The sequence below is a fragment of the Varanus komodoensis genome, unplaced genomic scaffold, assembly GCF_004798865.1.
Source record: "Varanus komodoensis strain SLA01 unplaced genomic scaffold, ASM479886v1 scaffold38, whole genome shotgun sequence".
Lineage (NCBI taxonomy): Eukaryota > Metazoa > Chordata > Lepidosauria > Squamata > Varanidae > Varanus > Varanus komodoensis.
This window is the reverse complement of record NW_025335909.1, coordinates 5147996-5163563: the sequence shown is the minus strand read 5'-3', so window position 1 is coordinate 5163563 and position 15568 is coordinate 5147996. Positions and strand designations below refer to the sequence as shown.

The window sequence follows — 15568 nt, the reverse complement described above, 5'->3', positions numbered from 1 at the left end:
GGGATTGTAGTCTTTGAGGATCGAGACCAACCACATTCAGAAACTACTGGCAGTGACAGCGATGTTTTGGCCATTTGCAAAACAGTTGCTGAAAATATAGATGTCCAATAATCCAATTCACATGTTTAGTGGAATTTAAAACTTAGTCCTGGGTTGAGACAGAATTGAACCTCTTGATGTCTTAACCTTCGGTTTGGAGAACAGTGTCATTTTCTGCATAACCAGAACTTTCTTCCGTTGTTTGATAGAATGGCACAGAGAGGATTCCAGAGTGCACCTGATTATCATTGGACCGGCAGTAAGTTACGACCACTTCCCCACTTTTCTTCAGGACGATTTTCTAAATGCAGATCCCTTGATTTTTGTTGTACATAAGTGTGTGCTCATTTCATTGCGAGTGCTATTAATGCAATTGTCTGTCCTCCCCACTGAGAAGTTTGGCACCACGGGGCTTGTGCAGGACCTCTTTCCAGATGCTGTCCAAGAGATTTGATCTCTCTGCCCCCAGAGGCACCCCAGACCTTCCTTCCCTCACCTCATGATAGGGCTGCTCATGCTAGAGAATAAACGCCATTGCATTTTAGCCGATCTCTGCACCCCAGTCGGTGTCTCTCTTGTCCAGGGATGCAGAACTTCAGGTCCAGGAGCCAACTTGACCCATTGCAGGTCCACAGTCTGATGCTTCAGGGGTCTTCAAGTGGCTCTGCCCCTTCCCATGGCCTTGTCTCTCTTCTCTGACCACCAGCCATAAGGTGGATGCTCAGCTTTGTGCAGTCTGCTCACATTTGTGAAGGTGGAAATGCCGGTGATGAAAGGACCTCATACTGTGGTTTGAAACAGGAGCAGACAAATGTCCAAACCTGAAGGATCAACTTTGTCCTGGTTTTCAAATTAGAACTCTGGGATCGATCCAGTGCAGCTGAGATGGGAATGATGGGGGAATGAGGGAAGCGCTGGCCGGGATGTCACCAGTGCTCTGCTGTGCTTCATGAACATACAATGGGATGGATCACAGCTCAGTGGCAGAGGCCCTGCTCTGCAGGCAGAAGGTTCCAAGCTCAGACCTTGGCATCTCCAAGTAGGGCTGGGAAGGGCCTGCTAGATGCCCTGGGCAGCCACTGCCAGCCAGTGTTGACGGTGCTAGGCTTGATGGACCCATGGCCTAGGTCAGTAGAGGGCAGCTTTCTGTCTTCCCAGCCTCTGTGCAGAAGCCAAACCTTCTTCTGGTTTCCAATAGACCTAATTTAGGTGGATTGGGTGGCAGGGAGGAGAGCTTTTGCCTTGGGACTTTCCTTCGGACTTCCAGTTGGGACTTGGAAGCCCTCACTGGCCCATTGTTCATCATCCCCTGATCGCGCAGGCGATCCCACCCTTTCTTCTGCCTCCCACATAACCCAACTTGAAGGAATGAAACATCCTGGATGCTTGGAGATGGCCCAATCCTTGTCGTGCTGTTTTTACAGACAAATGTGTGATTCTTAATTCATAATTCTAAAACAGCGCATGTTGTCAGGAGACAGTTTCGTGCACCATTGGGATTCATTCATCTTTCTTTCCTATCTTTTGCTCCACACTTCCTCCAAGGGGGTTTAATTTCTGTGTGGCTTAAGCCAAAGATCACAGGCTATTTCCACCCGTGTATGCAGATCAGTACAAGGGCTTCACAAAACTGCAACAGTAGCTTTGTCTTCAGCCTGTGACAAGATGACGGCAGGGAAAATGAATTACATTTCTTTTGCATAGAATTTGTATTTAGAAATAGATAAATAAATAAACCAAACTTCAGATGGGGGTTGGACGATTAGCCACAAGGGGGCAATAGATGAAAAGGCATTTAATGTCACTACTGTATTTCATGGGGTGCTGAATTCCTGGATAAGATTAAGAACCAACTGCTTCAGACTGGACCCAAGGAAGGCGAACTGGTGGGATGCATTGCTCCTGAATCTTCAGGATCAGTTATTGGAATCACTCACTGGACCAAAAACCTGCTTGCAATGGAAAACACACAAAAGCAGCAGAGGCCCTGATGGAGATCCAGATCTTCAGGTTGTTTGTCTGCTAAAAGATTGGTCTGCTTTGTTAGCCTTGCTGTTTGCTCCTGATGGTACTGCCCACTTTTCTGAAGATTTGGACCCGCCCCTCAGCCTCCACACAGTCGGCACCATTGTCTCTCATGCAGTAAACATGTTTCTCAACTCCTGATGATCCACGATTCCTCTCCCTATGCCTCTCACATCAGTACCAACAGCTCCTCTCCATGTTGCACTCAGTTCAGACTATTTTGAGACTGTTTCTGCTGGTCTGCATTTGCACATCATTGCGGGATGTTCGCTGGTAGCAAATGACTGAGATTTCTGTCTGGCAAGAGTCTGTACAACTGACAATGGAAGTTGCACGAGGCAGAAACAACCTCCAGCTAGATCTGCTTTATTTTGAGGGTCAGGCCAAAATTGGGGTTCTGATACTGAAAATGCTTAGAATGGATGGGAAGGCAAAATAAAGGGACCTGTTCCCTTGCTGTTGCCTGTGGCCAACAAATTCCCAAAGGTTCCTTCTTTACGATGCAGGTGAAGATGCATTACCTGGATTAAAAGCCCATTTCCCAGAAACTGCTCACCATCTCCTTCCCTTTCATCTCCCCTCACTTCTCCCCCAATATTTTGGCAATAGCCTCCACCAGTAGTGAGAGGTAATTGCCAGATGGTCACATTCAATTCCGGTCATATTAGGAACTGGCTTTTAGATAGGAAGGTGCTTGATATGCATAAAAAGTGAGTCAGGCAGTGACAGGAGGCAAAAAGGGCAGATTGCCTGCCCCCAGTCCTTTTCTCAATATCAGCCACTTCTGTGGGCCCTTTGAGTGACCATTGATCTCTGAATTGCAGAGTTGAGGGGGCCTCATGATCTCCTGATGCCCTGCTTCAGAGGTAAGACCTTCTCCAGTTGCTGGTCCAAGATGCCTCTCCTATAGCATCCCGGGGAGATGGCCACCAACCTCTGCTTAAAGACCTCTGACAGAGTCCACCACCTTCCAAGACCACCTGTTGTTCCACCACTGAGCTGCTCCTCAAGATGTTGAGCCCAAATCCCCTTCCTTGGAATTTGAGCCCATTGGTTCAGCTCCTGCTTTTTGCTTTTTGTTGTTCCAGGCGTATGGGACAGCAAAGCAAAGAGTGTGTGCTGTTAAAGAGAGGAAGGAATAGCTCGCTCTCTCCTTCATCATTCATGGAAACCAAAAGCAAACCAGACTGAAGCTTCTAGAGATGTTTTTCTCTCTTTCCAGGATGTGTTTCTATAAGATTATCTCTTTGCTGCTCTAGGAGGAGATTCAATCGTGAATTCCCCCATCACCACTCTCCCCCAGCCACTGCGGAACCTTTTAAGAGGTCACAACTGTGACCTCTTAAGAGAAGTTGGAGAGGGTGAAATGGTGGGAGGGGAAAGGAGTGGAGAGGAGAGGCCAGCGAATGCCGAATTCTGTGACCTCTCCTGTCCCTTCCCTGTCCGTCAAAAGGAAACCAGAGAAATGGGCTGAGTGGCCAACTCGCTCTTTGGCAGGGCATGGGTTGGGCTGCAAACAGTGCTCTGTCTATCAGGAGCCCAACCCATAAGATTGCACTCAAACTATTCCCTCCCCCTTTCCCTTTTTTTCGATGTGCAAGAGAACCATCAAGTCACCTGTGTTTAGCAGCACCTTGGTAAAGTTTGCCAGCCCCAACAAGGGCCGCAACGAATCTCATCCTCTCACTTCATGCTCAGCCCCAAACACCTCTGATGCAAACCGAGCGCATGTTCTCCCCTTTATAACTCGTCATATAAAACTTTCAGCCCCTATATTTTCATTAAAAAAATTGTCCTGTCTTATTACCTTCCCACTTTCATTGTGCTGGCTGGTTGCTGATTTGTTTTTCCTTTTTTAATCTTCATTTCTTTCCACTCTAATACACTGCAAGATTTGAAAGAGAACTGGTGTGGAAGAGAAAATTGGGAGGCAGGTATAATGCAGTTTCTGCTTCCAATGCCTTCTCTAAAGACTTCAGGCGCTTTAGTTGTTGTTTTGCATTTGCTTCACTTTCCCCTACAAATGAACCGTTGGAATGGGAAGGATCGATTGGCACCCCCAAAATGTGGGAATCTCTTCGAACAGCATGCATCCTGAACACAGTTATTCCTGCTAGAAGAATTGCCTCTTTGAAGGTTCCAAAAATGCTTATGCTTCAGCAGAGGACTCCTTAGAAAAAGAGGACTGTTTGGGCTACATTGAAACCGAGCCATACAAAACTGCTTTATACTAGATGAGCCCATTTATTTAAATATAAAATGTTTTCATAGCACCTTTTAACTTTTTTCTAAAGCATGGATGTGAAACCATCACACCCATCTAGGGTCCTGCTCTGACCCTGTGGGGTTTTCTGGGAACAAAGCCACCTGTCCAATGAGCTCCCAGGGCCAGACAAGTTGTCCCTTTCTGGGTTCAAAAACAAAGGCTTTCTGCTTGAGTTTAGAGGCACTTGCACTCTCTTCTGGCTGGCTAACAGAAATCATTGTTGGCTACTAAGCCTGGGCTTGATTTGTGGAATCCTGAACAAAGACATCTTAGCCATCTACCTAAAGGACCTAGGCAATGGGTCCGTCCACCTAAATGTGCTCAACCTCCCCCGCAACCCCTCCCACCTGCTGTAGTAGGTAATACCACTTCATCTCTTATAATGTTTACTTTAATCATTGCCTTTTCCACTCATTCATCTCTCATCATCACTGTAATGAATCACAGTGTTTAATTTTACTGTTCCCATAAAGCTTATATTGCTATTGTAGCTACAATTGTTTTCATGGTATCTTTTAAACTGTGTTTGTTATTATATGAATATTATCATATGAAGGGTGCTTAGGGATTGGATTATATTAAACAATAGATCAATATTAATAATAAATACAATTCCAACAACATTGACAGCTTTTGTGTTATAAATAACCACTGCACTGAAAAGTAAGCATTCTTTGTCATGTCCTAACTCTGCTGAGATTCCCACCCTGTTCTCCAAAATTGAATGTACTTCAGAATCCATGAATACGTTGAGCAATGCCCTTGTGTCACATCTTTGCTTCTCAAAGAACCCCCTGGGCCAGATAGGGTGTGAATGGAAAGGCAAAAGAAGAAAGAGCGTTCAGCAAAATGCCTTAGCTGCAAGTAGACGTATGATTGCCTTGTTTTACTGTGAAGGTAACTCTGCTTAGAAACATTACCTTGGGGAGAAAGTTGTTGCAAAAGAATTGCCCTTCTGGCTGTGCAGCATCGAACAAAGATGTCGCCCTGTTTTAACCTGCCATTCCTAGGAAAAGGCAGCATTAGGCAAAGGGTGTGGCATTTTCTGCCCAAGCAGACAAATATTTTCCCAATATTGAGGGTACTTTGCTGACATGATCCATTTTCTGCTCTGTTTTCTTTTCCCTTATTTTCTGCCGTAGGTCGATCCAGTATTTGCAGAGGAAGTCAAAGAGAAAGTAAAGCGGTATGCTACGTATGCCATTTGCTTTATGTACCAAGAGGTTTTATTTTGTTCATGTCGTTCTGGGAGCAGTGATGAAATGCATCTTGTTCTTTGTTTCTTTTTCTGCCTCGGAAATAAGGGCATCTGTGGTTTGGTGCGCTCACTTCAAATACAAACAGAGCATCTTGATCCCTGTGGTTCTTCTCCAGCTTGAATTTGCATCGGAGCTGGAAAAGAACCAGCCTCTCTCACACCATCATCATCCTCATCCTTGTCCAAGCACTTTGCATACTTCTGTGCACACCTGTCTCCTGTACACTTGCATTTACCACTTCCATGGTGAGCAGGAGGCAAGACACGGTGCTCGGAACACCCACAGCCACTCCTGGGCTGGTCTCTCAAGGTGATGGGGACGGGGCAAGAGCAGGGATGTACAAGAGTCTTTTTGGTTTGCAAAGCATGCAAGCATGCCCTGTTCACAGCAATAAACATGACCATGGAAAGCCTGTGGATCTCATGCAATATATGCATGTCAACTGACCTAAAGCAAACTGTGCTCAATCAATGTGCCTTTTGCATGCCAGTTTGAGCAACACATGCAAATATTGTGATTTGGACAAGTCGCACGAAGTTTTGCAAATGGAAGCATTTGCACAGAGTTCAATTGTGTTTTAAGAAAGGGTTCAAAGCTTTGTTTACTATGTTTTAATCACTGACTGTGCTTTAAAGGAAGGGAATGGATTTGAGCCATCAAAAGTATCATTACAGTTTGGAAGGAAGGACTCTCCTGAAATATTTCAAGGTTTTTTTTTTCTTTTATATGTGGCATGTATCCATAGTCTGGGTGGTGGGAGTTACAGTAATGTAATACTTATCTTTGTATGTTAATTTTTATGTTTGCTTTTTAAATGTAGTGTTTTTGTTTGCATTTTAAATTTAAAAATTATTGAAATAAGAAATGCTGCAAAGCAGAGCTCATCTCAGAACTCTGTGCAAAAACACCTGACTCGGGCCTTTTTTGATCAGTGGCTTGGAAGTGGACAGGATGTCCTTCGAGCTCAAACCAGGCACCCTCAAATCTGCACATTCCTAAGGGCAGCATCCTAAGATTTTTTTTTCTTTTCCTAAAATGAGAACTTCTTGTTGCCCCTCAACCTCCTCCCATTCAGTCACTCTGGATGATCCCAAAGTTCATTGCCTGGAGGCCCACTAATGGACAAACCAGTGTTTGCTTGCTAGGGCGGATGGGGTGCACTTGCTCCGTGAGATTCCCCAGAAAGATCTCCACGCGGTGGTGAAAAAAAGCTTCGCTGTTGTGAACAGTTCCATTTCAGAGGGGATGTCAGCTGCAATCTTGGAGGTAATTACATCTGAGCGTCGAGCACCATGTTGAACATTCCTTTGCTTTATTCCATTTGAAATCTCCATCAGCCTCCCTGTCTGCCTTTTGAAACCTGCAAAAGCACAAAAAGCCAAAGACGTTTCCCCTGCCACCGTCTTGCTCCGTGTGTGCAATCTCAGCCAGCCTGTGGAGTTGACAATATTTGTCAGCAATAATGGGCAGAGATTGGAAACTTGCGGTCCTACAAATTCTCTGGCCTGCAATTCCCATCATCCCTGGTCAGCACAGCGAAGGGCGAGGAGTGATAGCAGTGCAATCCTCTAAATAGCAGCCTTGTGTAAAGGCCATAGAATCCTAGAATAGTAGAGTTGGAAGGAGCCAGAGGAGCATCGGGTCTGACCCCCTGCTCAGTGCAGGAGTCCAAGCTCAACCGTCCCTCTCAGATGGTTGTCCAGCTGCATCTTGAAGGCCTCCAGTGTGGGAAAGCTCACCACCTCCCCAGGTCGTGTGTTCCATTGCTGTACTGCTCTACCAATCAGGAACTTCTTCCTGATGTCCAGCCAGAACCTGGATTCCTGTAGCTGAAGCCAATTATTCCATCTCCTACACTCCGGGATGATCAAGAAGCGATCTTGACCTTCCTCTTTGTGACAGCCTTCAAGTCCTTGGAGAGGGCTATCATGTCTCCTCTCGGACTTCTCTTCTTGAGGCTAAACATGCCCAGTTCTTTCTATCTCTCCTCATGAACATCCAAAGTTTTAATTTAAAGATTGGAGGGGAAGTCTTTAAAGAAAAAAAGTTTCTAGCCCTCTTGATCATAGAAGTATGCTTGAAGCAGGATGTTAAGGCGGGGGAGGATTTGTAAAGAAGGGAGGAGGAAAGAAGGAACAAAGGAAGCACAAATGGGTTGTTTGTTTGAATGCTCTAATCAGATTTCAAAAGGTCACAGGATCTCTTGGATTTCAGAGGAAGGAAAGGAAGGAGATCTAGCAGAGAGGAAGGCAATCTAGCAAAACAGATAGGGCAAATCCCCCTGCACTTCACTACATTCTCCATAAAGCTTGAGTGGAGCATTAATGCACAGAAAATGGGGAAATACGTACACAACAAGGTGCCATTCCATAAGAAACAATAATTCAAACTCTTCTTTGTGCCAACATGGAATTGTATAATTGCTGCCCATGCTATTGATTTGATTTGGAGTCAGTCCAGAGTGTGATGGTCAGAGAACCACAGGGTTTTGCTATCCCAGATGCCTTTCAATGCAGAGCAGCTGTTGCCAGAGGGTCTTCTCTTTAAGTCCCTGCAGAAGACCTGACCAGGCTCCAAACCACCAAGGGCGGATGGTCAGAGGAAAGGGAGGCGGTATATCCCAGGCAAGATAATCTCCATGGCTGAGGCTTTCCATTCAAAAGACCCTGTCCGGGCTTCTATGGCTATTCATGCTGAAGGAGGAGGAGTTAAAAAGGGCTCTTTGTGCAGTCCTTGGCTCAGAAAAGCATCCAGAAATGCACATTTTCGAATAACATCCTTTTAGAAGTGTGCTCATTTAGATTGTGGGTCATTCCGCTCAGGTGTTCGTTGTGCTCTCATGCATTCTTGCAAACAGTAGTTTGGGATACTTTCTATGACATCATTTTCCTTCAGGGCCTCCTGGTCTTTGGAACCATCACTGCACTTTCTTCTAGATGGAAGGAAGGTTGGTTTTTGCTTGGTTTTTGTGAATGTTAGTGCAATTGCATGTTAGTGCAATTTCATTATAGCACAGTGCCATCGTGTGGCCGTGTGCTGGAACATGTAGAAAGACAGGGAAAAAACCTCCAAGGGGAAAAAGCACATGGAAAGGAGATGATCTTATACCCCACAAAGAATCTGGAAGCAGAAGTATCAGTAAAGGGATAGGCTAAGAGCCTCAAGAAATGTGTGTTTTGTGATAAAATGCTGCACAGAAGGGGAAAACTTATGCATAGTTAGAAAAATGCCATTCAGCAATCAGCTTTTCCCAGATGGCCTGGGCTTTTTCTGTGCAGACGCGTAAGAATAGGACATTTTTTGTGCTTTTTTAAAAAGCTGCAGCTTCATGCAGAAATTGGATGGGATGGACAAACTAGGGAACCCATGTGGAATTGGTACCTATTGGATATGTGGACAGAGTGATTTGCACAGCCCTGTTGCCATGTTTTCCTCTAGGGGTGTGATTAACTTTCCACCGGGGGAGTCCCCAAGATGTGTCATGCCCTAAATGTTGCCACATGTTTGCTTTAAGGCCTTTTTCTCCAACTTCCCTGTGGCTGTTCCTGTTAACCTGGACATTAAAGTGGAGCATTTGCATAGCAAGCAAAGAAAAGAGCGCTCTTGGAAAGAGGGCACTCTTTTAATTAGGTAAAACCCCCTGCCTGCAATGGTTGATGGGAGAAAAAGCCATCTGTCTAAATTTCATTTCCTTAACCCCTGAAGATTTTGCTCTGGAAGGCTATAAGGAAACTAAAACCTGCTGGTGGAAAAAAGCTGCTTGGATCATTTTGATTCATGTATAGTCAAAGTGACCCTAAAAATGTTATGCTTTTTATATACAGAGAGAGAGAGAGAGAGAACTTTCCTCAGCATACTGGCCTCCAGGTCTACTAGATTATTACAATCCCCAGTATCCTTGACTGAGTGGGGATGATGGGAGCTGTCCTAAACAACTGGAGGCCATTATGTTCAGGAAGGCTGATACATCTGCATGTGCGTGTAAAAAATCAGGGCTGCTTTAATTATACATATATCCAAAGGATTCAGGCAGCATTTTTGCTGCTGGATGGGTGCAGTATATTTGTAAGGTCCAGGGCATGGTAGGCCAGGGCGACTGAGTTTGGAAAGCCAGGACAGGGCGCAGGAGTCCTGCAACAGGTTCAGGGGGCCAGAAGGAAGAGGCATGCACATTTAACAGTCCAGGGTCAAAGCCAGGGAGATGCAAGATCCAAGCGAGCACAGCCTGAAGTATCATAACCCAAAGCCACAGCCAGAGAGCACAGTCTGAAGGACAGCTTCTGTGGAGACATTCGGGTTCAGTGATACAGGAAGGCAATGCACAGGGAAGGCCCCAGGACAGCTCGTCTGGATGCGGCCAAGAGCAGCAGTGCGGGAGACCAGGCATTTCCAGGGCCAGTCAGACCCTACACCTGACAATATTTCTTGCCTCTGCTTCATCTGGTTGGTGCTTCCAGATGTGCACATTTTCTCAGTACTGGATTTGAACTATTGGCACATCCAGGTTTTTTTCTTAAATTAGTTGGGAGTTATTTGTAGATGCTTCTCTCAAGACTAACTTCTGAAGAGGCGTGCACAAGATTGCATGGTTACTTAATCAGGCCCATCAGCTCGTCATGGCAGCCATGAAGAAAAATGTGTGTGTACAGGCAAGCTCAGAGAATCCCCTTTTCTGAATTCTCCCACCCAAAATGTTGCATGCTTTGTTTCGGTGCTGATCATGCCAGGGGAAATTGCCCCTCTTTCCCTTTGGAAACCATAAAGTCTTTAATTAAAAGTGCACTCTCTCCCTGAGCGCCAGTGAATCAGTATGGATTGAACGACCAGGAGAGTGAATTTCTTCCTGTTGTCTGACACTGTGATAATCGTACAAGATGAGCCATTAAGCACTCAAGACTATGTTTTCAGCACTTCTGAAGCCCCCACAGTGATAATTAAAATGTGAATCAGGGGAGTGGTGCTTGCTTGACAAGGATGCAAACAGACCTCATGGTAGGGCTTTCCTGGTTTCTATAAGCAGTAACCCTCGGTTGCCTGAGAATCTTTCACCAAACTCAAGTCTTTTCTCCTCTGCACTGTTCTTTAGGCCATGGATTTAAGCATCCCAGTGTTGGCGAGGAACATCCCAGGAAATGCGGCAATAATTGCCCACCAAGAAACGGGATTGTTGTATTCGACCCCCCAGGTAAGAAAGTAAAAACTGTGAGGCACAATCCAGTCCTGTGACATCTCCCTGGGCGTATCCATGTGTAGGACTGTTCTGTTCGACTTACGGCATTTGGCGATCTAAGGATACTATTCCAGCCTGAGATAAATAGATGACCCTGCCTAATGTCGTTGACACTCATTGATCTATAGTGCCTAAAAAAAACAGACTAATGGAGCAATTCAGTGCACATGGTGGGCATGTCATGAGTGGAGCCAGAAGGAGCTGGGGGTCAGACTAGGTGGTCCGGGAGACCCCTTCTGACTCACTCTGTTTCTATGTTCTATGTTTCTACTGAGCAGAATCTGCCCTAGGTTTGCGTCACTGTTCCCTTCTGTTTCTGTCATGGTGGAAGGTCACCTGTGAGCATGGTTGCCTACAGACATTTAATGGTCAGCAGCACGGAGAAAATCCAGCGGCAAATCTAACCTGGCCTAGATGCTTTTAAGCTCCCAGCATGCCCACTTCACGTGCTTATCATCATGTATCCTAATTAACCACTGTTCTTAATTAGGCTCAGAAAAGTAGCTGGAGCCCATGTGAGAGAATTAATCCTGTTGACCCCAGTTTGGTTTCCATCAATTGTTGGCTAAATGCTGCCATATTGCTCTTGAAGGCATCCATGTACGAACACGTGCGGGGAAAGATTAAATAAAACAACAACGTTGGAAACGCATTTTCTTAAGATTTTTTTCCCCTGCAGCTTGCCTATGATTAATGCATACTATTAAGCAGAGTCCCAGAAAGGTGGATTCTCTGTTTTCATTAGTCTTTGGCAGTGCTTTATTCTAGTGCAGTATTTCCCTCTCCTTCCTCCTTCCCTCCCACCCCCACCCCACTCTGAAAAAATGATGGTGCCTGACATTTTTCTTCCTGGAGAACTCATGCGCAAACCTCTTTGTTAACAAGCACAGCTTGGTTTTTACGGGAGAAATGACCTCCAACTCCAATTCCTCCCCCTCGTCTTCGTTTTCTTGTATTTATGGATGGTTCAAACAGACAACAGAGCACATGACCTTGGGGCACTTGCTTGTAATGCAAACAGACTGCAATCTTGCATCCTAAGCTCACCTCCCCATCATTTATTTATTTAAAGCTTTTCTAGCCCGTTCCCTACAGACATCTTGGGTCGGGATCATTTCTTAACTTGAGCCAGGACTGTGAAGGGAAGGATGGGATGTGCTTTTTTGGATTCACTTCCCACCCCTCAGCTTATTTTCCTTTTGCATCCTGGCTCTTTTTGGTGATGTCTCGTTTTCCTTGATTGCACTGCTCACCTCACAGCTAAGCTAAATGGCTCTCTTCCAACGTCATTCTGCTTTGATCTGTTTCTGTACAGCGGAAGCTTGTATGACCATCTAAGCTTGACCAGTTCTTTGGATGTCTCCTTTCCCTTAATGTCTCCCTGGAGAGCCTTCAGGAAAAGCCATTAATTTTTATTATCTATGGAGCCCTCCAACCTGTGTGCTTAAGGATAATGAATATTTGTGCAGATACCCTCTCTTGGGGAGGAAGATGATCTCTACGTTTGTGCAAAGACTGTGTGTGCAGGAGCAATCGAGATCAGTCCTTCAGGCAGGTCAAGACGTGCTGGAGTATAGCTCCCATCATCCTCATTTGCCATGTGGGCTGGGGATGATTGGAACTGGGAGGTCCTGCGTTGGGGAAAACTGCCATACATCAGTTTCTGTATAGACAGCAATGGAGTCTGGAAAATCCCTGATCATTTGCCAGACTGGCTGGGACTTGTGTAAGTTGTAGTCCAAAACACCCAGAGAACACCCCGTAGCCTTGCCCATTGCACCGTATCCCTTCCACGGATCACCTGGAAGGGACCGTTCGCACAAATGGTCCCCACAGGTGCAGAAGTGCTAGAAATTGTATTCTTGCTTACTCACCCTTGCCTCTGTTTCCTGTGGTGTCACCCCATCCTCTGCAGTGAGATGATGGGGTTGATTCCATGAATGACCGCAGCCTTTTAATTCTTCCAGGAATTTGTTCGGCTCTCCCGAACCCTGACCGAGGATCCATTTTTGCACAGAAGACTTGTGATGCGGGCAAAGGAGTATGTCACGAAGCACCATCTGTGGGACCACGAAAGGACCACCTATCAAAACCTCATGCTGAAGCTTCACTGACTCTCTTTGGCTCGAAGAGGGCCCACAATTTGCAAACCCAACAGGTTTTGATTGTTAGTGATGATTTATGCCTGTAATTGCATTTTTTAAAAGGGAGTGAAGGAAGGAAGAAAAAGGAATGTGACATTAGCTACACTGGGGTAAAGAATTTCTGGCTCTCTGAATGTTCTGGACAGTAGCTCCCATCTCCCTCATGCTGGGGGGTGGGCAAGGGGGCGAATAGGTTCCCCACCTCTGAGTGAGGCCATAATAAACATGATAGAGAATGTATCCCCGGGAGAAACTCGGTATAACATGCCACAGGGAGAGCAATGGCTGGACTCTCCTCTTGCTATGATGCTAAAGTTAGAAGGTTACCCAAAGAAGATATTTCTGTCACTCAACATTTACATAGTTGAATGTTTTTATGAAGTACTGGAAGCTGCTAGCTACCTCAAAATAAATCCAGAAAACTGCTTTTCACAACCCTCAGAAAAATGATTCTCACCTCAGCCACAACATTTGCAGGCTGCGTAGAGGGGAAGTTGAAAGTCCTTGGGATCTGGTATCTGGGAACTCCAATTGTTTAGGTCTTTTTGGTTTTGTCCTTTTAATGTTTTAGTCCATGGCACAGTTAATTGTGCCACAGGAGAGCTTTGTGTTCACAAGGAAAAATTAAAGGTGGGTTGCTGAGGACCGAAAACCTCAAAGCAATGGCAGTTCACTTCCCACTTCTTGCAAAAAGCAAAACAAAATGCCTTTCTTTCTCCCTTAACTCCAGCCTATGCTCCTAAATACCCCCAAATATTTGATTATTTTCCTTAATGATTGTTTACTTACTGCTTGTTCAGGGAATAATACTTAGGAGCCCTGCTTTGGAGGACCAACCTTGGATGAGCTGCCAAAAAGAGACAGCTGCTAGCGTCAGAAAAGATGGCCACTAACTTACTTAAATTTGCTTTGGTTTTTATATCCCTTTCTCCCATTCTCCCCTCTCTTTCACCAAATCTCCTTTTACGTGGTTATTTCTGCAAGCACCGACTCTTGCCATTTTCATGTATCTGTAGATGTGTGTATACTTCAGCCCAAATCTTCTTCCATGCAAGTCTAGCAACAACTTGAACCTTGCTTGATAGAGGCCACCTCTTTTGTTAGTCTGATTCAATCAAATTTCATCAGCCACCAGAACCACACATGCAAAGTAAGTTGGCCTGGTATGACTCCAAAAGCTAATCGTGAAAAGCAACTTGACTATTTTTCTTTCATATGCATATGAATATGTATATATGAATACATATGCATATATATATATATATGAATGTATACATGTATATACATATACATGTGCATATATATGAATACATATATACATGTGTGTGTGAGATATATACATACATATTAACACAGCAGGGATGGCAACTTGAAAAGGCTGGAAAGCATGACTTGTGCCGCTGTCAGCAAGGGGTTAAGAATTCTTAAATTCTTTCCCTGGGCATCTGGATTCTGAGACCTGAATGAGTTATGCAGAGGATCAGTTGTGCAAACTTGCTCTTATTTGACATACTACTGCATTTGTGGTGGTTTTACTCATCGGGCAGAGGTGTGATGTATTCGCCATAAGCCTGGTTCCCCACCTCCACAAGCCCTACAAAAATAATCACGCCGCACGAGAAAACCAAAGATCCCTTCGGTCCAGCACCGTTCTCACAACGACCCACCAGATGCCTCCAGGAAGTGATGTTAGGACTGCAACAGCCCGCCCAACTCCGAGCTGTTCCCCCCACACTCCAACTGACCTGTCGTCACTGGATCCACTGACCCCCCTGCTCTGGCTTCTGAAATCCGGGTGGGAATTGTCCGCAAACATTCAAGCATCTCTTCATAAGCATAAGGTCTAGAGTGGGTGGGCGACATGCAACCCACAGGCGCATGGGACCTCACTATCACCAAAATTCATTTCAAAAGCACAAACCATCCTTCGTGACTACGAAACACCCACAGGGCCACAGTCTTACATTCCCTAGTCACTGCAGATCCCACTTTTAACCACCAATGGGGGGAGGGGGAGGGGGCCTGGAGGGCAGGGAAGGGCATTCGGGGAATTAACCTGGCCCCTGGACCTCCCATGGCTGCCAACCCAGGGTCTGGAAACATGCCTTTCTAAACTGAAGCACCAAAATTTCATGAGAAGCTGGTGCTGCTGGTAATGCAGTTTTTCCTGCATGTGCACATCCGCATAGAACAATTCTGCCTGTTCAGTATCTCCGTGGCTTGAATTTCGGTTAGGGAACCACCTTAATATTGATGACTCACCCCATCCGAGGCACACACACTTTTGCATAGCTGCAACACGGTCGGTTAGCCACAAGAGGGTATGCCAGGTTGCCCACTGGTCCAGCAGCTCCCATCCTCCTATTTTTAGCAAGGCCAAAGTCCCCTGCAGTGTTGCAATTATCCCAATCAGATACATCAAGAGAATGCTCAGCTCGGGAACATCTTGCTCTCTTTGGCACGTGTAAATCAGATCTCTTTTGGCCTAGATGCTTCTACTCCGGCAGAGGGCATGAAGCAGAGCGAGAACACTCCCAAGGGCCTGCCAGGTCTTTGCAGCAATTTGGAAAGTCCTCTGGATGGATGGATGGATGGCCAAGACTGG

The 15568-nt window shown here is 45.6% G+C and overlaps 1 protein-coding gene across 2 annotated transcripts in view; it reads left to right on the top strand.

Annotated features, from left to right (window-relative positions):
• The window catches only part of GLT1D1 (glycosyltransferase 1 domain containing 1), a 34763-nt gene extending 19799 nt beyond the window's left edge, over positions 1 to 14964 (top strand). The window contains exons 8-13 of one of the 2 annotated variants that reach the window (XR_006415726.1): positions 249 to 298; positions 5473 to 5516; positions 6735 to 6855; positions 10676 to 10774; positions 12787 to 12986; positions 13980 to 14964. Coding sequence is in view for 1 of the 2 variants with exons in the window: in XM_044440719.1 (XP_044296654.1) it covers positions 249 to 298; positions 5473 to 5516; positions 6735 to 6855; positions 10676 to 10774; positions 12787 to 12933 (461 nt within the window). In the remaining variant the exon portion in view is untranslated. Of the gene's footprint in view, positions 1 to 248; positions 299 to 5472; positions 5517 to 6734; positions 6856 to 10675; positions 10775 to 12786; positions 13399 to 13979 lie in introns of those variants that run through there. The other variant, XM_044440719.1, reaches the window with a different exon arrangement.
• Positions 14965 to 15568: the final 604 nt, after the last annotated feature.